Here is a 25,008-nt window from a genome sequence, read left to right on the forward strand (position 1 = left end):
TTTTTGGGACAGATTCCTGTTGGAACGTTCCACAAATTATACCCACCCATTCAAGCCTATCAACTCCCAAGATTAGGCTGGTGTAACGGATGTGAAATGGCTAGCTAGTTAGCCGGGTGCGCGCTAATAGCGTTTCAAACGTCACTCGCTCTGAGACTTGGAGTAGTTGTTCCCCTTGCTCTACATGGGTAACGCTGCTTCGAAGGTGGCTGTTGTCGATGTGTTCCTGGTTCGAGCCCAGGTAGGAGCGAGGAGAGGGACGGAAGCTATACTGTTACACTGGCAATACTAAAGTGCCTATAAGAACATCCAATAGTCAAAGGCATATGAAATACAAATCGTATAGAGATAAATATTTCTATAATAACTACAACCTAAAACTTCTTACCTGGGAATATTGAAGACTCATGTTAAAAGGAACCACCAGCTTTCATATATTCCCATGTTCTGTGCAAGGCACTTAAACGTTAGCTTTGTTACATGGCACATATTGCACATTTACTTTCTTCTCCAACACTTTGTTTTGCATTATTTAAACCAAATTGAACATGTTTCATTATTTATTTGAGGCTAAATTGATTTTATTAATGTATTATATTAAGTTAAAATAAGTATTTTACATTTACATTTACGTCATTTAGCAGACGCTCTTATCCAGAGCGACATACAGTAGTGAATGCATACATTTCATACAATTTCATACATTTTTTTCCTGTGCTGGCCCCCCGTGGGAATCGAACCCACACCCCTGGTGTTGCAAACACCATGCTCTACCAACTGAGCTACAGGGAAGGCTATTCATTCAGTATTGTTGTAATTGTCATTATTACAAATAAATACATTTTTAAAAAATCGGCCGATTTAATCGGTACCGGCTTTTTCGGGCCCCCAATAATCGGCATCGGTATCGGCGTTGAAAAATCATAATCAGTCGACCTCTTTTATTTATTTATATATATATATAATCAATCTCAGCAAAAAAAGGAACGTCCTCTCACTGTCAACTGCATTTATTTTCAGCAAACTTAACATGTGTAAGTATTTGTATGAACATACAAGCTTCAACAACTGAGACAAACTGAACAAGTTCCACAGACATGTGACTAACAGAAATTGAATAATGTGTCCCTGAACAAAGGGGTGTTCAAAAATAAAAGTAACAGTCAGTATCTGGTGTGGCCACCAGCTGCATTAAGTACTGCAGTGCATCTCCTCCTCATGGGCTGCACCAGATTTGCCAGTTCTTGCTGTGAAATGTTACCCCACTCTTCCACCAAGGCACCTGCAAGTTCCCAGACATTTCTGGGGGGAATGGCCCTAGCCCTCACCCTCCGATCCAACAGGTCCCAAACATGCTCAATGGGATTGAGATCCGGGCTCTTTGCTGGCCATGGCAGAACACTCACGTTCCTGTCCTGCAGGAAATCAGAACGAGCAGTATGGCTGGTGGCATTGTCATGCTGGAGGGTCATGTTAGGATGAGCCTGCAGGAAAGGTACCACATGAGGGAGGAGGTTGTCTTCCCTGTAATGCACTGCATTGAGATTGCCTGCAATGACAACAAGCTCAGTCCGATGATGCTGTGACACATCGCCCCAGACCATGACGGACCCTCCACCTCCAAATCGATCCCGCTCCAGAGTACAGGCCTCGGTGTAACGCTCATTCCTTCGACGATAAACGCGAAGCCGACCATCACCCCTGGTGAGACAAAACCACGACTCGTCAGTGAAGAGCACTTTTTGCCAGTCCTGTCTGGTCCAGTGATGGTGGGTTTGTGCCCATAGGCGGCTTTGTTGCCGGTGATGTCTGGTGAGGACCTGCCTTACAACAGGCCTACAAGCCCTCAGTCCAGCCTCTCTCAGCCTATTGTGGACAATCTGAGCACTGATGGAGGGATTGGGCGTTCCTGGTGTAACTCGGACAGTTGTTGTTGCCATCCTGTACCTGTCCCGCAGGTGTGATGTTCGGATGTACCGATCCTGTGCAGGTGTTACACGTCGTCTGCCACTGCGAGGACGATCAGCTGTTCATCCTGTCTCCCTGTAGCACTGACTTAGGCGTCTCACAGTACGGACATTGCAATTTATTGCCCTGGGCACATCTGCAGTCCTCATGCCTCCTTGCAGCATGCCTAAGGCACATTCATGCAGATGAGCAGGGACCCTGGGCATCTTTCTTTTGGTGTTTTTCAGAGTCAGGACACTAAAGAGGCCTTTCTACTATGTTTTCAGAACTGTGACCTTAATTGCCTGCTGTCTGTAAGTGTCTTAACGACCGTTCCACAGGTGCATGTTCATTAATTGTTTATGGTTAATTGAACAAGCATGGGAAACGGTGTTTAAACCCTTTACAATGAAGATCTGTTAAGTTATTTGAATTTTACGAAATATCTTTGAAAGACAGGGTCCTGAGAAAGGGACGTTTCTTTTTTTTGCTGAGTTTATATAGTTCCTCTGTCCAGTGTCTGTGTTCTTTTGCCCATCTTAATCTTTTATTTTTATTGGCCAGTCTGAGATATGGCTTTTTCTTTGCAACTCTGCCTAGAAGGCCAGCATCCCGGAGTTGCCTCTTAACTGTTGACATTGTGACTGGTGTTTTGCAGTTCTATTTAATGAGCTGCCAGTTGAGGACTTGTGAGGCATCTGTTTCTCAAACTAGACACTCTAATGTACTTGTCCTCTTCCTCAGTTGTGCACCGGGGCCTCCCACTCCTCTTTCTATTTTGGTTAGAGCCAGTTTGCGCTGTTCTATGAAGGGAGTTGTACACATCATTGTACAAGATCTTCAGTTCCTTGGTAATTTCTCACATGGAATAGCCTTCATTTCTCAGAACAAGAATAGACTGACGAGTTTCAGAAGAAAGTTATTTGTTTCTGGCCATTTTGAGCCTGTTATCGAACCAACAAATGCTGATGCTCCAGATGCTCAACTTGTCTAAAGGCCAGTTTTATTGCTTCTTTAAGCAGCACGGCAGTTTTCCGCTGTGCTAACATAATTGCAAAAGGGTTTTCTAATGCTCAATTAGCCTTTTAAAATTAAAAACTTGGATTAGCTAACACAACGTGCCATTGGAACACAGGAGTGATGGTTGTTGTTAATGGGCCTCTGTTCGCCTATGTAGATATTCCATAAAAAATCTGCAGTTTCCAGCTACAATAGTCATTTAGAACATTAACAATGTCTACACAGTCTTTCTGATAAATGTGATGTTATTTTAATGGACAAAAGATGTGTATATATAAAAAAAAAAAAACAGCAAGCAATGCAGGTGTAGAAGCACGGTGGCTAGGAAAAACTCCCTAGAAAGGCCACAACCTCGGCCGAAACCTAGAGAGGAACCAGGCTATGAGGGGTGGCCAGTCCTCTTCTGGCTGTGCCGGGTGGAGATTATAACAGAACATGGCCAAGATGTTCAAATGTTCATAAATGACCAGCATGGTCAAATAATAGTAATCACAGTGAACAGGTCAGGGTTCCATAGCCGCAGGCAGAACAGTTGAAACTGGAGCAGCAGCACGGCCAGGTGGACTGGGGACAACAAGGAGTCATCATGCCAGGTAGTCCTGAGGCATGGTCCTAGGGCTCAGGTCCTCCGAAAGAGAGAATTAGAGAGAGTATACTTAAATTCACACAGGACACCGGATAAGACAGGAGAAATACTCCAGATATAACAGACTGACCCTAGCCCCCTGACACAAACTACTGCAGCATAAATACTGGAGGCTGAGACAGGAGGGGTCATTATCATTATTGTCATTATACTCCCTACTGTGCTCTCAAATATGCAGTATCTGTAGATTCTTAAATAAAGTCACATTTATTTACTATTATTAATGTCTCAAAAGTACCATTTTTAGATTTTGCTTATTTTTAGACAATGTTTAACAATATACTCTCTAAACACGTCAAATTTCCAGAGTGGCTCTGTGGTACTTTTAATGATATGACCCATTTTATATATAGGAATGTACATTATAGGTCATTAACCAATCAGGATTGTACATTCAGCAAATCACCAGCAGAGGAAGTTCGCTTTGAATCAATTTTCCATTCAATGTGTTGGTGGTGCTCATAAAATGTATCATACCTTCAGAATTAGCAGAGTGCCCACTTGTAGAGTATATTGTGCCAAACAATATGTCTTTAAAAGGAACAAAATCAAAAACGGCAACAACATGGTAGCAACACAACATGGTAGCAGCACAAAACATGATACAAACATTATTGGGCACAGACAACAGCACAAATGGCAAGAAGGTAGAGACAACAATACATCACGCAAAGCAGCCACAACTGTCAGTAAGAGTGTCCATGATTGAGTCTTTGAATGAAGAGATTGAGATAAAACTGTCCAGTTTGGGTGTTTGTTGCAGCTCGTTCCGGTCGCTGGCTGCAGCGAACTGAAAAGAGGAGCGACCCAGGGATGTGTGTGCTTTGGGGACCTTTAACAGAATGTGACTGGCAGAACGGGTGTTGTATGTGGAGGATGAGGGTTGCAGTAGATCTCTGTGAGGCCTAAGAGGCTTTTATAAATAAGCATCAACCAGTGGGTCTTGCGACGGAAGTGCAGTGATGTGTTCTATAAGGAGCATTGTTGTTATCAGAATGCTGCATTCACAGCAGCCTATCATCTGGTGTTATTAATAAAGAGAAACCGAGCGTGCTGTCCTTGCCTCAGTGTCTCTGTACCGTACATCATCACCACTCTTGATTGGTTAACCAGGATAACTCTCACTGCCCGACGGGCTAACTAGGTTAACTGCGTAAAGCAGTGTTTTTCAATTCTGGTGCTGGTGACCCACAGGGTGTGCACAGCGCAGGCTTTTGTTCTAGCCCAGTAACTCACCTGTAGCCTACATGAAGACCTTGATAAGTTGAATGAGCTGGGTGGGCTGGAACAAAAGCCTGCACTTTCTTTACCGTAGCTCTCTAGGATTAAAGAGCACTGCTGTAACACTCTTCTAAAAGAGTTCAGGGATACTGTAGGGGCTGAGTTCTACTAGCTGTATGGGTGGCTGTGGTTGGTGCCCATGCCTGCCCTGTGTGAGAGGGCCAACAGTAGTCTACTGTGTGTTGGACTACAGCTAGGAGCAGAGCGCTTCACTGTATCTCAGTCAACTAGGATTCACTGGTTGGCCCCCCTTGCCGTCTCATTGGTTGGCTGGCCTGCATGGAAACCAGGAACAAAGTTTCTGAGGTGGATGATGAGTTCACTCTACTGTTCACACAGAGTAGCCTACCATCTCTACTTCTCTTCTTAAACAGATGCAGACATCGACCCCTCTGTCTCAGTGAGTGTTTCCTAGCCCGGTGCTGTCGCCTGCGGTGAACTAGCTGCTTTATAATGCTGGGCTGAACATGACCTTGTGCTATAGAGGCTTTCATGGCTCGTTCCCACAAGGTAATGCAGACCCTCCGTGCCGCCTGGTCAAGTAGTTATAGAGAATCTATTGTCAGTCTAATAAGATGCCTTGCAGGGGGTGAGGGAGTTTATAGCCGCCAGCTACTGTCTGTCTGCAAGGACTGAAATGTTTCTGTGGGGAAGCTCACATAGGGTTGTTTTTTATCTAGACTTTTATGTCTCCCTCTCTCTTTCTTCATTTCTTTAAATTCTCTCGGTCTCCTCTTCCCTACTCAGAGTTCTCATGCTGTAGTTTTCTGATTATTTGTGGCGCTGCTGCCATCTTGCACCAGTTCTTGTGTAATAGATTGTGTGTCAATGGAACTACAGTAATGTGTATAAATACAGGTTAAATGAAAGGATCCTCTAACTAGGATTGTGACGATACTGGTTTACCTGATTTTCCATGGCAAAAAAAGGAAACAAGCAGACAACTCTTTGGTCCTTTTGTCAAATAGGGTATCATGTGCTATAGCTTCATTAAATACATGTTCTTAATTCATCCGCTTCTTGTTTCTGAGCTGTGATTTACATGTTGTTATTTAACTAGGCAAGTCAGTTAAGAACATATTCTTATTTACGATGACTGCCAAACCCTAACCCGGACGACGCTGGGCCGCCCTATGGGACTCTAATCGAACCAGGGTCTGTAGTGGCGCCTCTAGGACTGAGATGCAGTGCCTTAGACTGTAGCGCCACTCGGGAGCCCCACATTAAAGTCTGAAAAGCACTTACCCATTGGTCAAGTCAGGAGCATTTTTTCGTTTTTGGTTGCCTTAGTGTTAATTAGCTATTTACCTGCAGAAGTGGCATGTATTGCCTGCGTTTCACTTAGACAAGGAATCAGAAAGATCACTATTGGAATTTTTTCTATTTTGGTTGTCATCAGTAAAATACATTCTCAGAGCAGGCTCAACTTGCCTGTCTTCACTTTAAACGGGAGGAACCCGAAAGATCAGTTTTAGGCAACTGGAGGTAGGATCAACTTGTTCGACAGCTCTGTTCACTTGCCCCAGGCAATAAGGCAACTCTTAATGTCAATCCCTGCTTCTGATTATTGTGATACTGGTACCTTGTCGACCTTACTTCTAACTCGCGCTCTCTCTCTCTCGCCCGCAGTAACCCTTCCTTCCCAGGATGGAGGAGATTGTTGTAGCAGGGATATCGGGCCGGCTTCCTGAGTCGGACAACCTGGAAGAATTCTGGGAGAACCTCTTCAATGGGGTTGACATGGTAACAGAGGATGACCGACGGTGGAAGCCAGGTGAGCCCCTGTGACTTTTCCATGACCCGGACTATTATGACCGACAAACATCAGACTTGTTTCTGTTGTTTATTTCAAAATCCTTTGAACTCTGAAAGGACTCCCAACAAGCTTTGAAAACCTCAGACTGACGACACACAAGCTACCTTGCATCCCGGTGTTCTACTCCGTAAACTGATGAGTAGCTTCTTGTATCAGGATGTGGGTCTACTGCCTAGTCATGAATGTTGCATCAACCACATGACAGGAAATACTTCTCTTCTCTAGAAGAACATTCTGATCACAGACCTGGTTAGTTGTACTTTGCATCACCATCAATGTCGGCAGCTCAATGAGTAGAATGCTGAATGCTTCCTGCACAGTCTTCACTGACCCATTCAGTCAGTGCCCAGCACCCACTACCCACATGAAGTAACCCACATGAACACAAATCAACCCTGGCTAGCGCTGGTGGCCATTAGCTGTAAGATGAGCCTTTGATGTGTGATACTGTGAGAGAGTTGCTCTGTAGTCTCTGAAGGAGTTTTGAGTCTGTCTGCTCTGCTGCCGTTGTTTTTCACCACCTGGCTGGGGTGTTGGGCTGTTGGCACTGCTGCTTTTTCGTGGCTTGGCTTGCTTAGATTCTCTCTCTCTCTCTATTTCTCTGCCTAATTCACTCCCTCTTTATTTCCTCTCTCTTGTTCTGCCTTTCTCCCCATCTTTTTCTTCTTAGCCCCGTCTCACCTCCGTAGCCCTCTCTCTCTCTCTCTCTCTCTCTCTCTCTCACTCCATCGCTTGCTTGATCTCTGTCTCTCTCCTCCTCTCTTTCCTCTCTGTGAATAGCACCTCTCATCAGTCAGTGCCTGGCAACCAGCTAAAGCTCGCATTCATGTGCAAAAAGGCCTTGGGCTGATGGCACCTCAGCCCTAAGACCGCACACCACAGGAGAGGAGGGAACGAAGGGAGGAAAGGGCCTTGTATGCTGTCCGCATAGAAATACTGAGAAGAATGAACGGTCCTGCTTTAGATGTGTGTGAAACTATGACATTCATTCATTCATTCGCTATTACATTCATGTCCCATGAATCTGTTCAGATGATCCAGTCAGTGACTACAGGTAGAACATGCTGACTGGGACACCCAGTGATCCGGTTATTTATCCCTTAATGCTCCACGTGCCATTCCCATTCATTCCTAGGTCTGTACGGTCTTCCCAAGAGGAACGGCAAGCTAAAGGATATCAGCCGGTTCGACGCTGCGTTCTTCGGGGTCCATCCCAAACAGGCCCACACCATGGACCCCCAGCTACGCCTCATGCTGGAGATTGCCTACGAAGCCATTGTAGACGGAGGTGAGGAGTGGAGAGGGATGAGTAGATGTGTATGGATATACATTTTACTGTGTCTCTTTACAAAGTTTTCCAAATGAAATGTATTTGTTTATTTGGATCCCTGTTAGTAACCGCTATCACAACAGCTGCTCTTCCTGTCGTCCATAGATTACATTGTCCACATGTCAAAAGGTGAATGTTTAAACGTTCATAGACCTGTGTGTGAGATGAGTTTGTTTAATGTGTGTGTACAGGTCTGAACCCCACAGAGCTGCGTGGCAGCAGGACAGGTGTTTACATCGGGGTGAGCGGCTCGGAGGCGGGCGAGGCCTTCAGCAGAGACCCCGAGGAGTTGCTAGGATACAGCATGACGGGCTGCCAGCGTGCCATGTTTGCCAACCGTCTCTCCTACTTCTTTGACTTCAACGGTATGACTCATCTAGCACGGCAGTGGCTTCTCTTAAGCTCTTATGGTATCAGCTGTCATCAAAAAGATCATCTGTCCTTAACTGAACGTTCTCCTGTGTTTGTCTCATTTCTCTCTGTGTCCCTCATCTCTCTGTCCCTCATCTCTCTGTCCCTCATCTCTCTGTGTCCCTCGTCTCTCTGTGCCCCTCGTCTCTCTGTGCCCCTCGTCTCTCTGTGCCCCTCGTCTCTCTGTGCCCCTCGTCTCTCTGTGCCCCTCGTCTCTCTGTGCCCCTCGTCTCTCTCTGTCCCTCGTCTCTCTCTGTCCCTCATCTCTCTCTGTCCCTCATCTCTCTCTGTCCCTCATCTCTCTCTGTCCCTCATCTCTCTCTGTCCCTCATCTCTCTCTGTCCCTCATCTCTCTGTGTCCCTCCATCTCTCTGTGTCCCTCCATCTCTCTGTGTCCCTCCATCTCTCTCTCTCTGTCCATCTCTCTGTCCCTCTTCTCTCTTACCATCTCTCTGTCCCTCCAGGCCCTAGCACAGCAATCGACACTGCCTGTTCCTCCAGCCTATTGGCTTTGGAGAACGCCTTCAACGCCATTCGCCACGGACACTGTGACTCCGCCCTGGTGGGAGGTGTCAACCTGCTGCTCAAGCCAAACACCTCGGTGCAGTTCATGAAGCTGGGCATGCTCAGTCCGGACGGAACCTGCAAGTCCTTCGACTCCTCAGGTAAGAGGGGGAGAGACCTGGGTTGTGTTCAGAATGGAGTAATGTGCAGCATTAAATGTTGGAGATAAAATGCTTCTCATGCTGAAAGCACACCCACATACAGCAGCACTATTTCCTGGTTTGGCCCTGAAAGCACACTAACATTACTTCCTGGTGCGCTCCTCTATGTGTTCCCCCAGGAAACGGGTACTGTCGTTCAGAGGCTGCGGTGGCGGTGCTTTTGACCAGACGCTCCATGGCTAAGAGGGTATACGCCACGGTACTCAACGCTGGTAACAACACTGACGGATACAAGGAGCAGGGTGAGAGAACGCCTCATTATAACACACCACTGAGGGTACCTACCCAGTCTGGAATGAAACCTTGGGCCTAGCCACTATCCCCAAGGCACTGAGAGGAAGAACTCTCAAACCTAGCATGGTTTCTGTCTTATATGCACCTCTAGCACCTCTCTTAAAACTTCTCCCAGATCTAAAAGGGTTTTAATATTGTAAGCAATATTGTCATATTTCTGCCTCACTTTCTGGTAGGTTACATATAGTTTTCACAACAATTTTCTCACCAACGTGTGGCCTGCCTTACGTATGTGCCCTGTACTGTAAATGCCAAGCAGTAACCCAGTACAAACAGTATTTTTGTGGAGAAACACAATTCCCTTGGCCTCTGTTGCATTTCCCATAATCCCTTTTGGTCTATTGTCCAGTGGGTTGTGAGGCCTCACTGACCCACACACCGGGGCATCAGGAAAACAGTGTAACTCCCCTGTTATCTGTGGTGTAATCTAGTTAGCACCCAGGAAGTGCCAGGTCCAACTCTTTGAAGTACAGATGGACTGATGTGGGGAGTGTAAAAGAGATTCCCAGTCATTCCTCACACACTTAGTGCTGCTGGCCTTAGTGCTGCTGGCTGAAGAGGGGGACACATTCTCTGGCATGTGACACAGGAACACACACCTGATAGCTTCTGGATACCACTGGTGGCTGGTCAGTTTTTTAAAGATATTCCATACCACACTTCACCCCCATGCCCCCCTTCCTCTGCTCTGCCAAGTCGGTCTGCCTGTCACACACAACAGTAAACACATTCCCAGACTGGTGACCCAGTCACAACATACCGGCCTGCCGGCCCCATGAAGTGCCTCGGTTCTTAGCTCCTCCGGGGGGGTGTTTCCCCCAGGTACAGATCTAGGATCAGCTCCCCCTCCCTCAAGCCTTTACCATTAGTGCGGAAAATGCAAAACTGACCCGAGATCAGGGGCAACCTGTCCCTACACCGCTGTTAGCCATGTGGGTGACATTTGTTATACAACATTACATAACACTTCTCTATGAATGGCTACAGAAAAGACCAATTCATTGATTGACGTGTTTGTCCCAGGTGTGACGTTCCCTTCAGGTGAGATGCAGCAGCGACTGGTACGTTCTCTCTACCAGGAAGTCAACATCACACCTGACCAGGTGGAGTACATCGAGGCCCACGGCACCGGGACCAAGGTGAACACACACACTTGATTCATTGTTGTTGGATCATGTCACCACCACACCAATAACGTCATTTTCCAGAATGTTCTGTGGACGGTGTTCTGTCCCATTCCTCCCCGCTGATACATCTGGTTCCCCTGGTGACCTCAGTCCATTCTCCTTCCAGGTCGGCGACCCACAGGAAGTGAATGGGATTGTCAGTGTGTTCTGTCAATCAAAGCGTGACCCGCTGCTCATTGGGTCCACCAAGTCCAATATGGGCCACCCAGAGCCCGCCTCTGGCCTCTCTGCTCTGGCCAAGGTGAGAACTGGTCTGTGTTGACCTCCAGAACACCTGTTGTCGTGTACAAAATCACAATATGTGCAGGCTTTTGGCCAAGCCCAGCACTAAGACTTGTCTCTCTCTCTCCCTCCAGGTCGTGTTGTCTCTGGAGCGAGGTGTGTGGGCTCCCAACATCCACTACAACAGCCCCAACACCGACATCCCTGCCCTTAGTGACGGCCGCCTCCGCGTCGTCAACGAGCCCATACCAGTCCGCGGCGGCATCGTTGGGATCAACTCCTTCGGATTTGGAGGCTCCAACGTTCATGTGATCCTCCGCCCCCCTGGTTTTGACACCCCAAAAAAAGTCAAAGCGCCCCCCAAGATCCCCTCTGAGTCCTCTCCAGTACCCAGGCTCCTCCAGGCCTGCGGGCGCACAGAGGAGGCTGTCTCCACCCTCCTCAGCAAGGGGAAGGAACACTCGGGCAATGACAACTTCCTGTGTCTGCTGAACGAGGTGTCTGGGGTGCCCACAGCGGGGATGCCCTACAGGGGCTACGCTCTGATTGGCTCCAAGGATGATGTCACAGAGGTGCAGAAGACTGAGGCCACGCCCAGACCACTGTGGTACGTCTGCTCAGGTAAGAGAGAGGACTGGGTAGGAGAGGAAATTAGAAGTTACCTCTAACCACTGCTACAGGGTCAGATGTAGCATTTCTTCAATCCCCAGCCTACTGTTTGGTGTTAGTGTCGGGGGCAGGGTAATGTGTTCCTGGATCTGTGGTTAAGGGCAACTTCTACCTCGAGTGATGAAAGCAGAGGTTTAAGAGGGAGCTGTGTGTGTTGTGTATCTCTCAGGTATGGGCACCCAGTGGGGTGGGATGGGCTGCAGTCTGATGCAGCTGCCAGACTTCCGGGAGTCCATCTTGCGGTCGGACATAGCATTGAAGGACACGGGGATGTGTGTGTCCAGTCTGCTCATGGAGGCTGATGAGAGCACCTTTGATGACACTGTCCAAGCCTTCGTAGGTCTCGCTGCCATACAGGTACGCTGGTGCAGTCGTCTTAACTAAGAGCAGATCACCATTTTTACAGAGAGGAGGGGGGAAATGGCACTGAAACCAAAAGGCTATGGACATAGGACTGTATTGTCCTCCAAAGACCACACAATGCCTCTGACATATCAAGGTGTTGTACTGGGTTCCTAAAGATAACCCCTGTCTGTCTGTCCCCCCTCTCAGATCGCCCAGATTGACCTGCTCCAGAAGCTGGGTCTGCAGCCGGACGGCATTGTGGGCCACAGTGTGGGAGAGCTGGCCTGTGGCTACGCAGATGGATCCCTCAGTCACAGTGAGGCTATCCTGGCAGCATACTGGAGAGGGAGGTCCATTAACGAGGCTAACCTGCCCCCTGGTGGCATGGCTGCAGTCGGTAAGGACCTGTGTGTGTGTGCGCTCGTGCATATGTGTTGTGAATTGAGTTCAGTTGGGTTGCCCCTAACTCGCTCTCTCTTTTTCAGGTCTGACCTGGGCAGAATGTAAGGCACAATGTCCCCAGGGTGTGGTTCCAGCCTGTCACAACGCTGAAGACACCGTCACTATCTCTGGCCCTGCGGTAACACATTTTGGTCCAAATCCCTGCAGTTGTATCTATCATTAGCGTTATACATTATGTCAAAGATCCTATACTGTTGAGACCAATTCTGTCTGTAACCTACATTTTTGTCTGTGAAAACCATCTGCCTGAAACTGGCACTGTGCACCTGTTTTCTGTGTGCAGGAGGCAGTGAGGAGGTTTGTATCAGAGCTGAAGGAGAGTGGTGTGTTTGCCAAGGAGGTTCGTAGTGCTGGTGTAGCCTTCCATTCGTACTACATGGCCTCCATCGCTCCCGCCCTGTTGGCTGCTCTCAAGAGGGTAAGACGATGTGTGTCAAACAGTTTGGGGTTTTAACTGTCATTTCAGGAGGAGAATTTAAACTACCTTCAGGAGCTGAAAAATTCCTATACACTAGAAAATCATCTAATTTCAAGTCATCTAAAATAAAATGGTGGTCCGATAATCCAGGATTATGAGGAAAAACATTAAGATCCACAACATTTATTCCATGGGACAAAACTAGGTCCAGAGTATGACTGTGGCAGTGAGTAGGTCCAGAGACATGTTGGACAAAACCCACTGAGTCGATGATGGCTCCGAAAGCCTTTTGGAGTGGGTCTGTGGACTTTTCCATGTGAATGTTAAAGTCACCAAAAATTAGAATATTATCTGCTATGACTACAAGATCCGATAGGAATTCAGGGAACTCAGTGAGAAACACTGCATATGGCCCAGGAGGCCTGTAAACAGTAGCTATAAAAAGTGATTGAGTAGGCTGCATAGATTTCATGACTAGAAGCTCAAAAGACGAAAACGTCATTGTTTTTTTTTTTGTAAATTGAAATTTGCTATCGTAAATGTTAGCAACACCTCCGCCTTTGCCGGATGCACGATTTGATTTGATCTGCCAAATGAACTCCATTTTCGCTCTCTCTCTCTCCTCCCCCTTTGTAGGTGATCAAGGAGCCTAAGCAGAGGTCTGCCAGGTGGATCAGTACATCTATCCCCCAGAAGGACTGGGACAGCCCGCTGGCTCTGTACTCCTCAGCAGAGTACCATTGTAATAACCTGGTCAGCCCTGTCCTCTTCCAGGAGGGCCTGACCATGGTGCCTGATAACGCTGTGGTCGTGGAGATAGCACCACACGCTCTGCTGCAGGTTAGACTACACACTATATAGACGGCACCACACGCTCTGCTGCAGGTTAGACTACACACTATATAGACGGCACCACACGCTCTGCTGCAGGTTAGACTACACACTATATAGACGGCACCACACGCTCTGCTGCAGGTTAGACTACACACTATATAGACAGCACCACACGCTCTGCTGCAGGTTAGACTACACACTATATAGACACACAGGAGGAGATGGCTCCACTCATTCACTACTGCTGCCAATGTGACCGTTTTCTCCTCTCAGAAACACACACACACACACACACCTGACAAAAATGTATGCACATACAGTTGAATTTGGAAGTTTACATACACTTAGGTTGGAGTCATTAAAACTCATTTTTCAACCACTCCACACATTTATTGTTAACAAACTATAGTTTGGGACATCTACTTTGTGCATGACACAAGTCATTTTTCCAACAATTGTTTACAGACAGGTTATTTCACTTATAATTCACTGTATCACAATTCCAGTGGGTTAGAAGTTTACATACACTAAGTTGACTGTGGCTTTAAACAGCTTTGGCTTTAAAGTTTCTGATAGGCTAATTGTCATCATTTGAGTCAATTGGAGGTGTACCTGTGCATGTATTTCAAGGCCTACCTTCAAACTCAGTGCCTCTTTGCTTGACTTCATGGGATAATCAAAAGAAATCAGCCAAGACCTCAGAAAATAAATTGTAGACCTCCACAAGTCTGGTTCGTCCATGGGAGCAATTTCCAAACGCCTGAAGGCACCACGTTTATCTGTACAAACAATAGTACGCAGGTATAAACACCATGGGACCACGCAGCCATCATACCACTCAGGAAGGAGACACATTCTATCTCCTAGAGATGGATGTACTTTGGTGCGAAAAGTGCAAATCAATCCAATAACAACAGCGAAGGACCTTGTGAAGATACTGGAGGAAACAGGTACAAAAGTATCTATATCCACAGTAAAACTAGTCCTATATCGACATAACCTGAAAGGCCGCTCAGCAAAGAAGAAGCCACTGCTCCAAAACCACCATAAAAAAGCCAGACTACGGTTTGCAACTGCACATGGAGACAAAGATCGTACTTTTTGGAGAAATGTTCTCTGGTGTGATGAAACAAAGATAGAACTGTTTGGCCATAATGACCATCGTTATGTTTGGAGGAAAAAGGGGGATGCTTGCAGAGCCAAAGAACACCGTCCCAACCGTGAAGCATGGGGGTAGCAGCATCATGTTGTGGGGGTGCTTTGCTGCAGGAGGTACTGGTGCACTTCTCAAAATGGAGGGAATCATGAGGCAGGAAAATGATGTGGATATATTGAAGCAAAATCTCAAGACATCAGTCAGGAAGTTAAAGCTTGGTCGCAAATGGGTCTTCCAAATGGACAATGACCCCAGGCATACTTCCAAAGTTGTGGCATAATTGCTTGAGGACAACAAAGTCAAGGTATTGGAGTGGCCATCACAAAGCCCTGACTTCAATTCTATAGAAAATTTGTGGGCAGAACTGAAAAAGCATGTGCGAGCAAGGAGGCCTACAAACCTGACTCGGTTACACCAGCTCTGTCAGGAGGAATGGGCCAAAATTCACCCAACTTATTGTGGGAAACTTGTGGAAGGCTACCCGACACGTTTGACCTAGGTAAAACAATTTAAAGGCAATGCTACCAAATGCTAATTGAGTGTATGTAAACTTCTGACCCACTGGGAATGTGACGAAAGAAATAAAAGCTGAAATAAATCATTCTCTCTATTATCCTGACATTTCACATTCTTAAAATAAAGTGGTGATCCTAACTGACCTAAGACAGGGAATTTTTACTAGGATTAAATTTCAGGAATTGTGAAAAACGGAGTTTTTAAATGTATTTGGCTAAAGTGTGTGTAAACTTCTGACTTCAACTTTAGCTGTTGTGGTCATTACTCTGTGTGAAACTGTGCTCTGTCTCCCGCTGCAGGCGATCCTGAAGCGCAGCCTGAAGCCCACATGTTCCATCCTGCCCCTGATGAGGAGAGGCCATGCCAACAACCTGGAGTTCTTCCTCTCTCACATCGGCAAGGTCTACATGAACGGGTCCGTACCTGCTGCTGACATGCCATGCCTCTGATGATGTCATCATTATGCAACTGATGCTATTCTATTCTCAACCTAATTCAGATTTATCTGGTGTTGTTGTTTTAATAAAGACACCACCTATTTCCCAATACTGCAAGATGGCCTTCTGACCTTGCTTTGACATAATTTGTCTCTTATAAACTCTGATGGCCCATAGTACAAGCCAAAACATGCATGTAAAATGTTTAGTTTTGAGTTCTAGAAAGCTATACTTGGGTCAGATGTCTCAATACCAAGCATCTCTCCTTTGTGTCCAGGATCAACGTGGACAGTAAGCAGCTGTACCCGCCCGTGGAGTACCCGGTGCCCGCGGGCACCCCTCTGATCTCCCCCCTGGTGCAGTGGGACCACACCCAGACCTGGGACGTACCCAAGGCTGAGGACTTCCCTGCTGGTTCTGGAGGGTCCACCTCAGCTACCATCTATAACATTGGTGAGAGACATGCATACACAGAATACACACATACCAACTTGTACGTACACACACACACACCATCAGACAATAACAGAGATGATCTCCTCTCCCCCTAGACATGAACCCAGAGTCTCCAGACTACTATATGATTGGCCACTGCATTGATGGGCGTGTCTTGTACCCGGCCACGGGTTACCTGGTGCTAGCATGGAGGACCCTGGTGAGGAGCCTGGGAGTTGTCATGGAAACCACCCCTGTCACCTTCGAGGATGTCACCATCCACAGGGCCACCATCTTACCCAAGACTGGTGAGAGAGGGATGGAGAAGGGATGGATGAAGGGATGGATGAAGGCAGGGGAGGAGTTCGATCACGGGTTGTCTGTTTGGGTTGTCAATCTTTTGCTGTGGTTCATTTCTAACCTTCAATGCGCGCTCACCCGCTCTCGCTCTCTCGCTCTCTCTCTCCCCCTCCCTCTCTCTCCCCCACACCCCCTCTCTCTCTTGCTTCCTCTCTCTCTCCCTTCTCATCTCTCTTACTCGGTCTTCTCTCTGTCAGGTTCAGTCCAGTTGGAGGTGCGTCTCATGCCCGCCACCAGTCGGTTTGAGGTCTCTGAGAACGGCAACCTGGCTGTCAGTGGTGCGTATACTCTACTCTCCTATTAGCATCCAAGATAAATGTTTGATATGTAAATCAGGAGGGTTTCTACATGCTCTGTTACATGGTAATAACCAGTGTATACACAGAGTCACTATGAACTCTACATACACACCTTCTACATGGTCCTCCACACGGTCTCTCACCTTATCCCATGCTCCTCGCTGTCTGTGCAGGCAAGGTGAGCATTCTGGAGGACTCTGCTCTGGACTCATTTCGCTCTCAGATCAGTAAGCCTGTCGCCGGGGACGACGGTGACCCCAAACTGCGCCTGACAGCCCATGACATCTACAAGGAGCTCCGTCTCCGCGGTTACGACTACGGCAAGACCTTCCAGGGCATCCTGGAGTCCAACAATGCAGGTGTCTGTCAGAGGAAACGTTTCGACTTTGTGAACCTCGTTATGAAGGCTTACTTACTACTGGGTGGCTACTAAGATGGGTCATTTGTTGTAGTAAGTACTAGAAGTTGTTTTCCTCAGTCATTGGTTGATTCCCTCTGCTCTTGCTCTCTCCCTGTCTGTGATTGGATGTAGGTGACAGTGGGAAGCTACAGTGGACCGATAACTGGGTGACCTTCCTGGACACCATGCTGCAGATGATCGTGGTTGGCCTATCAGGACGCAGCCTTCGCCTGCCCACGCGGATCCGCTCTGTGTGTGTGGACCCCAACATCCACCAGGAGAGGGTCACTGACTATGCAGAGGGGAAGAAAGGTGTGTAAAAACACACACTCGACTCAATATTAAGTATGTTTATTATTTCCTCTGACTGTTCCCTCTCTATCATCCAGCTGTGGATGTACACGTCAGCCGTTGCCTTGACAACATTGTGGCGGGCGGAGTCCAGATCTGCGGCCTGCACGCCACGGTAGCGCCGCGTCGTCAGCAGCAACAGAGCCCGCCCACGCTGGAGGAATTTGTGTTCGTTCCCTACCTGGAGACAGAATGCCTGTCAGCCAATGACAAACTAGGAGACCAACTAAAGAACTGCAAAGGTTAGATGTCTACTTCCTGTTGCCTTTATCATCCCAACAGTGAGAAAATAATTTGGCTTTCAGCTTCACTGTTTTAAAATATGTATGGCAGCCCGTGCCTATGCAGCCCGTACCTATGCAGCCCGTACCTATGCAAATAATACTAAAAAGAATCACAAAGGGTTAAATACTGTAGATCTAATTGGATTCCTTTTTAAAATACATGTTCTGTGTTTCATGCATCTCTCCAGGTCTGATCTACAAGCTGCAGAAGAAGCTGGTTCCTCAGGGCGTCAAGCTCTCCATCCCTGGTCTAGAGGGGGTGTCTGACCCTGCTGTACCCAGCCCAGAGCCCTCTGAGCCTGGCTTGCTGCGGCTGCTGTCCCTGCTGTGCGGTCTGGAGCTGAACGGTAACCTGCGGTCAGAGCTGGAGCAGACTGTTGAGAAGGAGAGGGGTTGTTTCCTCCAGGACACCCTGCTACAAGGCCTGCTGGACGGCCCAGCCCTCAGACACTGCCTGGACACAGCCCTGGAGAACTCTACCCCCGGGAAGATCAAAGTCCTGGAGGTGAGCTAGACTTCCAAAGCCTTTGTCTGGGGACACGATAAAGAGATTTAACAGAAAGAAAGTGTCAAAGCAAACCTATTTGAATGATTCTCCTAGACCATCACTCTCCTCTCTAACCCAGCTCTGTCTCTCCCCCCTCAGGCTCTCTCCAGCGACGGTCGTCTCTTCTCCCGCGCCGTGCCCCTCCTCAACATCCAGCCCATGCTCCGCCTTGACTACGTTGCCACGGCAATGACCCTCGACCTCCTGACCCCCCATCAGACCACCCTGGACGCCCTGGGAGTCACAGCGGCGCAGTGGGACCCCCACCAGGGCCCCGTGCCTGGGGGAGCAGTCGGAGGGGCTGACCTGGTGGTGTGTAACCACGCCTGGGGGCCCCTGGGGGCCGGGGCAGAGGTGGTGGTGGAGAACCTGGCCTCGGGGGCCAAAGAAGGGGGCTTTGTGATGCTCCACACCCTACTGAAGGGAGAGACGCTGGCGGAGACGGTGGCCTTCCTCACCTCCAAGGACAGCAAGGCCAACCGTCAGAGACTGTTCTCGCAGGTCAGTCGTACTGCAGTGGACAACAGAAGCCCAGAACTATTCTTAGCCCTTAGCTACTCTTCAAGTATTATAGCAGGGCTCTATCAGCTTCAGGCAGTATTTAGTGAGGATCCATAAACTGACCATACATACAGTCTCATCTGTGACCGTTCTCTCAGTGATGACCTGTTATGTCTAATCCTGCAGCTCTTATTGTCCTCTTATTCTCTAGGCTGAGTGGGAGAAGGCGTTCTCTGATGCGTCTCTCAAATTGGTGGCTGTTAGGAAGTCCTTCTATGGCTCTGCCCTATTCCTGTGTCGCCGTCGGTTACCCAGCAAACAGCCCATCTTCCTGCCTGTGGACAGCATGGACTACCAGTGGGTGGACACACTCAAGGTGAGGGGAAACGTGTGGCTCTGTGTCTGTGTTAACTCCATTTTAAGTGTTAAGCCTTTATAACTGTCTCTCCCCCCCCAGGCGATGCTGGCTGAACCCTCGGACTCTCCGGTCTGGCTGACTGCTACCCAGGGCCACTCTGGGGTGGTGGGCATGGTCAACTGTCTACGCCAGGAGCCTGGTGGCAACCGCATACGGTGAGATAAAGCCTGGTTTGAAACAAGCCCTCGCCCCTTCCCCTAGACTGTTGATCTGAAAGGATTGAATTGGTATTAGCAGCACAGATGTGTATATTAGAAAGGTAGTAGCTTGGCTGTGAATCAGACTAAAGCTGTACCTCTCCTCTCTCTCTCGCTCTCTCTCTCCCCACAGGTGTGCATTTGTGTCCAACCTGTGTGAGTCCACTGTGGCGCCCACCCTGCAGCCTACCCATAGTTCCATGAGGTCTGTGCTGGAGGGAGACTTGTGTATGAACGTGTTCAGGGATGGACACTGGGGAATGTTCAGACACCAGCTCATCTCTCAGGGTACGACAACCACGCTGCCATCTGCCTTCTCTCTTGTTCTTGCTCTAGCAAGATCTCAAAGGTTGCACCCGCTGAGATATCTTGACAGAGAATTCACACATTTAGTCATTGCGTAGGAGCTTGATGATATAATTCTTCCCTAATGATAAATACTAGAACAGTTGATGTCAGACTAGCCCTAGGCTCCAGAATACCAAGCTGAACATCTTTCATCTCAGATCTGAGTGAGGAGTTGACAGAGCAGGCGTACGTTAACGTGTTGACCCGCGGTGACCTCTCCTCCCTGCGCTGGATCGCCTCGCCCCTCCGCCATTTTGTTGCGAGCGGCCCCCACGTGCAGCTGTGTCGCGTCTACTACAGCTCCCTGAACTTCAGAGACATCATGCTGGCTACCGGGAAACTGCCGCCGGACGCCATCCCAGGTACACACATCACTTTGGAGACAAACGCACAGGGACAAACTCACACATACACACACACACAACAACCTGACTACCCTCCCCTCTCCCTCTGTAGGTGACCTGGCCCTGCAGCAGTGCATGTTGGGTATGGAGTTCTCAGGTCGTGACCCAAGCGGTAGGCGTGTGATGGGGCTGTTACCTGCTAAAGGCCTGGCCACCTGCGTCGACGCTGACACACGCTTCCTCTGGGATGTCCCAGACAGCTGGTGAGGCACTGGGATGATCCCAAATTACACCCTATTCCCTATGCAGTGCACTTGAGTAGGAGTGCTGATCTTGGATGGGGGTGGCAGGGTAGCCTAGTGGTTCGAGCGTTGGACTAGTAAATGAAAGGTTGCAAGATCGAATCCCCGAGCTGACAAGGTAAAAATCTGTCGTTCTGCCCCTGAACAAGGCAGTTAACCCACTGCTCCTAGGCCGTCAGTGAAAATAAGAATTTGTTCTTAACTGTCTTGCCTAGTTAAATAAAGGTAAAAAAAGGACAATTTTAAATCATAATAACTAAGAGGGGGAAACTAATCCTAGATCAGCACTCCTATAATTTGGGAATACAGAAAATCTGTGATGTTCTGGGAATGGACTACCTACTGGTGATGTCTAGCCTTATGACTAAGTTATGGTTAGTAACTTAAGGTTTCTCTCTCTAGGACCCTGGAGCAGGCTGCGTCGGTTCCAGTGGTCTATGCTACAGCCTACTACTCGCTGGTGGTGCGAGGCAGGCTCCGCCCAGGCGAGAGTGTTCTCATCCACTCAGGGTCAGGGGGCGTCGGCCAGGCTGCCATCGCCATCGCACTCAGTCAGCGCTGTAGGGTTTTCACTACTGTTGGTGAGTACCAGAGACCACACACTCAGCCTGTTAGTGTCAGGATTGTCCGTGCATTTAGCCACAGATGTGTGTCTGTAACCTGTGTTTGCGTTCTGTCTCAGGTTCAGCAGAGAAGCGTGCCTACCTACAGGAGCGTTTCCCCCAGCTCACCGCTGAGTCCTTCGGCAACTCTAGAGACGCCACCTTCGAACAGCACGTCCTGCTACACACACAGGGAAAAGGTCAGACACACTTTGAGTATCCGCTCCTATCCAATCTTGCCTCACACAAAACTATACACACCCAACATGTCACTGAACTATCAAAATATGCAGTCATACCTTGCACACGTACCCTATGTTAAGCCATCAAATCCAGCCTCCCTTCCTCATAACCACTCATGCGCCATTTAGAAAATGCTTTTATCCAAAGTGACTTAGTCATGCGTGCATACGTTTTACATATTGGTGGCCCCAGTGGGAATTGAACCCATGACCCTTGGCGTTGCAAGCTCCATGCTCTACCAACTGAGCCATAAAGGACCACTTAAATGTGGTCTTATTTATCCTGGATGTCTCTATGTTTAGTGAACATGGTGTTGTGTATCCTGGATGTCTCTGTGTTTAGTAGTGAACATGGTGTTGTGTATCCTGGATGTCTCTGTGTTTAGTAGTGAACATGGTGTTGTGTATCCTGGATGTCTCTATGTTTAGTGAACATGGTGTTGTGTATCCTGGATGTCTCTGTGTTTAGGAGTGAACATGGTGTTGTGTATCCTGGATGTCTCTATGTTTAGTGAACATGGTGTTGTGTATCCTGGATGTCTCTGTGTTTAGTGAACATGGTGTTGTGTATCCTGGATGTCTCTGTGTTTAGGAGTGAACATGGTGTTGTGTATCCTGGATGTCTCTGTGTTTAGGAGTGAACATGGTGTTGTGTATCCTGGATGTCTCTGTGTTTAGTAGTGAACATGGTGTTGTGTATCCTGGATGTCTCTGTGTTTAGTAGTGAACATGGTGTTGTGTATCCTGGATGTCTCTGTGTTTAGGAGTGAACATGGTGTTGTGTATCCTGGATGTCTCTGTGTTTAGGAGTGAACATGGTGTTGTGTATCCTGGATGTCTCTGTGTTTAGTGAACATGGTATTGTGTATCCTGGATGTCTCTGTGTTTAGGAGTGAACATGGTGTTGTGTATCCTGGATGTCTCTGTGTTTAGGAGTGAACATGGTGTTGAACTCCCTGGCTGAGGAGAAACTACAGGCCAGTCTTCGCTGTCTGGCCCGACACGGACGCTTCCTGGAGATCGGCAAATACGACCTGTCCAACAACTCCCCTCTGGGTCAGTGCACTGCAACTGCTCTCTCCATGGCAGCCATTTTGTCCCCGACTCACTGTGCCACTGCAGCTGATCTTTCTGACATGCGTTCCTGTTTCCCTCAGGAATGGCTCTCTTCCTGAAGAACGTGGCGTTCCACGGAATCCTACTGGACGCCCTGTTTGAGGAGGGGAACAGGGAGTGGGAGGAGGTGTCCCAGCTGCTGAAGGAGGGCATTGTGGGAGGGGTAGTCAAGCCCCTGAGGACTACAGTGTTTGAGAGAGACCAGGTGGAGGAGGCCTTCAGATACATGGCCCAGGGAAAACACATCGGCAAAGTACAGCTGCAGGTCAGTGACTGAACCATTTCTACTCTTTCCTTAGCTGCTTTTTCTCCCTCCCTCCATTTCCTCACTTTGCTTTTTAAACCTTTCCATCACTTGTTTTTTTCCCTTTTCGCCATCTTTTTCCTCTCAACACTACTCTGCTTATTACAGAAATATTACACTTTTATGATGCTTTTGTAACAGTTATTGCTACTAATCACATCACTTTTTAATTCTAATCAGATATCTGTGTTGTATCTGATGTCTCTCTCTTTCTCTAGGTGCGTTCTGAGGAGATGGGTAATGGTATCCAGGCGGTGGGCTCACCCCTCTCCCTTCCCGCCATCTGCCGTACCTTCTGCCCCGCCTCCCACTCTTACATCATCACCGGGGGACTGGGTGGCTTCGGGCTGGAGCTCGCCCATTGGCTGACGGAGAGGGGCGCCCGCAAACTGGTGCTCACCTCCAGATCGGGCATCCGCAACGGTAAGAGAGAGACAATAACTTTTACGGCTAACTAGGTTAGTACTCTTCCATTTTTACATGTGTGTTGTTCTGTAAAGCCAAGCCATTGTGCTAGGCAAGTCAGTTAAGAACAAATTCTTATTTTACAATGACAGCCTACCAGAGAACAGTGGGTTAACTGCCTTGTTCAGGGGCAGAACAACAGATTTGTACCTTGTCAGCTCGGGGATTCAACCTAGCAACCTTTTGGTTACTGGCCCAACGCTCTAACCACTAGGCTAACTGCCACCCATTAGCTACACGCTGCTGATTTGTTAGTGACAGTTCAGTCACCTTTGTCATTGTCGGTTCATGTTGCTAGGTTACCAGGCGAAGCGCGTGCGTGAGTGGCAGGGGATGGGCGTGCAGGTGCTGGTGTCGACCAGTGACGTCAGCACCCAGGAGGGGGCGGAGCAACTCATTAATGAGGCCTGCAGGTTGGGGCCTGTGGGAGGAGTCTTTCACCTTGCCATGGTAACGACCCCCTCCTACCTGTACACTGTTCTCACCTGTCGTAACCTGTCTCCTTCACCTGTCCCTGTTTCACCTGTCTCCTTCACCTGTCCCTGTTTCACCTGTCTCCTTCACCTGTCCCTGTTTCACCTGTCTCCTTCACCTGTCTTAACCTGTCTCCTTCACCTGTCCCTGTTTCACCTGTCTCCTTCACCTGTCCCTGTTTCACCTGTCTCCTTTACCTGTCCCTGTTTCACCTGTCTCCTTCACCTGTCCCTGTTTCACCTGTCTCCTTCACCTGTCTTAACCTGTCTCCTTCACCTGTCCCTGTTTCACCTGTCTCCTTCACCTGTCTTAACCTGTCTCCTTCACCTGTCCCTGTTTCACCTGTCCCTGTTTCACCTGTCTTAACCTGTCTCCTTCACCTGTCCCTGTTTCACCTGTCTCCTTCACCTGTCCCTATTTCACCTGTCTCCTTCACCTGTCCCTGTTTCACCTGTCTCCTTCACCTGTCCCTGTTTCACCTGTCTTAACATCTCTCTCTAACCTGTCTGTCTCTCTCCTGTCTGTGTGTACCAGGTGCTGAAGGATGGTATGCTAGAGAATCTGACTCCTCAGCTGTTCCTGGATGTCAACAAACCCAAATACAACGGCACCCTCCACCTAGACAAGTGAGATGACACTCTCCAGCCTAATATAGTGTTATCCTCAACCTTGGCTCTGCCTCGCTTGCCTCGGAAGAAAGTCAAATTAGTTTGGTTTGAATTTAAGGTGAAATCCAAGACAATGGTTGAAAAACTAAAATAATATAGATTTTAGAGCAACAAATATTTGAGACTCAAAAACCCACATTATCAAATTTTGGAGACAAAATGAATGTCTCATATGCTTATTTTTTCTCCTCAGTGTGACCAGAATGATGTGTCCAGACCTCAGTTACTTCGTAGCCTTCTCCTCTGTGAGCTGCGGCCGCGGCAACGCCGGCCAAAGTAACTATGGTTACGCCAACTCTGCCATGGAGCGCGTGTGTGAGCAGCGGCTCCACGACGGCCTGCCTGGATTGGCTGTCCAGTGGGGCGCAATTGGTGACGTGGGCGTTGTCCTGGAGACCATGGGCGGTAATGACGTGGTGGTGGGTGGGACTCTCCCGCAGCGCATCACTTCCTGTTTGGAGGTGCTGGACCGCTTCCTGTGCGAGCGTCGTCCGGTGATGTCGAGCTTCGTGCTGGCAGAGAGGAGCGTGGTGAAGAGCGAAGGAACAGGACAGAGAGACCTGGTGGAGGCTGTTGCTCATATACTGGGTAAGAGAGGTTCCATTCTGGTATTCCAGAAGTCATGCTTATTGTCA

General features: G+C 48.4%; 1 protein-coding gene across 1 annotated transcript in view; it reads left to right on the forward strand.

The window, feature by feature from the left end:
* The window catches only part of LOC115152886 (fatty acid synthase), a 39,474-nt gene that overhangs the window by 6,433 nt on the left and 8,033 nt on the right, over nt 1–25,008 (forward strand). Inside the window, exons 2-36 of the mRNA XM_029697790.1 lie at nt 6,524–6,668; nt 7,846–7,998; nt 8,232–8,405; nt 8,916–9,116; nt 9,296–9,418; nt 10,494–10,609; nt 10,764–10,898; nt 11,014–11,500; nt 11,718–11,905; nt 12,101–12,290; nt 12,379–12,473; nt 12,639–12,773; nt 13,410–13,613; nt 15,579–15,694; nt 15,994–16,169; nt 16,268–16,459; nt 16,709–16,789; nt 16,984–17,169; nt 17,343–17,522; nt 17,600–17,803; nt 18,034–18,350; nt 18,492–18,893; nt 19,105–19,269; nt 19,351–19,466; nt 19,642–19,796; nt 20,015–20,218; nt 20,313–20,463; nt 20,905–21,083; nt 21,185–21,304; nt 22,280–22,402; nt 22,504–22,727; nt 22,985–23,189; nt 23,530–23,681; nt 24,240–24,331; nt 24,567–24,961. Of these exons, the coding sequence (XP_029553650.1) occupies nt 6,542–6,668; nt 7,846–7,998; nt 8,232–8,405; nt 8,916–9,116; nt 9,296–9,418; nt 10,494–10,609; nt 10,764–10,898; nt 11,014–11,500; nt 11,718–11,905; nt 12,101–12,290; nt 12,379–12,473; nt 12,639–12,773; nt 13,410–13,613; nt 15,579–15,694; nt 15,994–16,169; nt 16,268–16,459; nt 16,709–16,789; nt 16,984–17,169; nt 17,343–17,522; nt 17,600–17,803; nt 18,034–18,350; nt 18,492–18,893; nt 19,105–19,269; nt 19,351–19,466; nt 19,642–19,796; nt 20,015–20,218; nt 20,313–20,463; nt 20,905–21,083; nt 21,185–21,304; nt 22,280–22,402; nt 22,504–22,727; nt 22,985–23,189; nt 23,530–23,681; nt 24,240–24,331; nt 24,567–24,961 (6,463 nt within the window). The 5' untranslated portion in view covers nt 6,524–6,541. The remainder of the gene's footprint in view (nt 1–6,523; nt 6,669–7,845; nt 7,999–8,231; nt 8,406–8,915; nt 9,117–9,295; nt 9,419–10,493; nt 10,610–10,763; nt 10,899–11,013; nt 11,501–11,717; nt 11,906–12,100; nt 12,291–12,378; nt 12,474–12,638; nt 12,774–13,409; nt 13,614–15,578; nt 15,695–15,993; nt 16,170–16,267; nt 16,460–16,708; nt 16,790–16,983; nt 17,170–17,342; nt 17,523–17,599; nt 17,804–18,033; nt 18,351–18,491; nt 18,894–19,104; nt 19,270–19,350; nt 19,467–19,641; nt 19,797–20,014; nt 20,219–20,312; nt 20,464–20,904; nt 21,084–21,184; nt 21,305–22,279; nt 22,403–22,503; nt 22,728–22,984; nt 23,190–23,529; nt 23,682–24,239; nt 24,332–24,566; nt 24,962–25,008) is intronic.

Source organism: Salmo trutta, chromosome 18 (genome assembly GCF_901001165.1).
Source record: "Salmo trutta chromosome 18, fSalTru1.1, whole genome shotgun sequence".
In the NCBI taxonomy this organism is placed as follows: Eukaryota; Metazoa; Chordata; class Actinopteri; order Salmoniformes; family Salmonidae; genus Salmo; species Salmo trutta.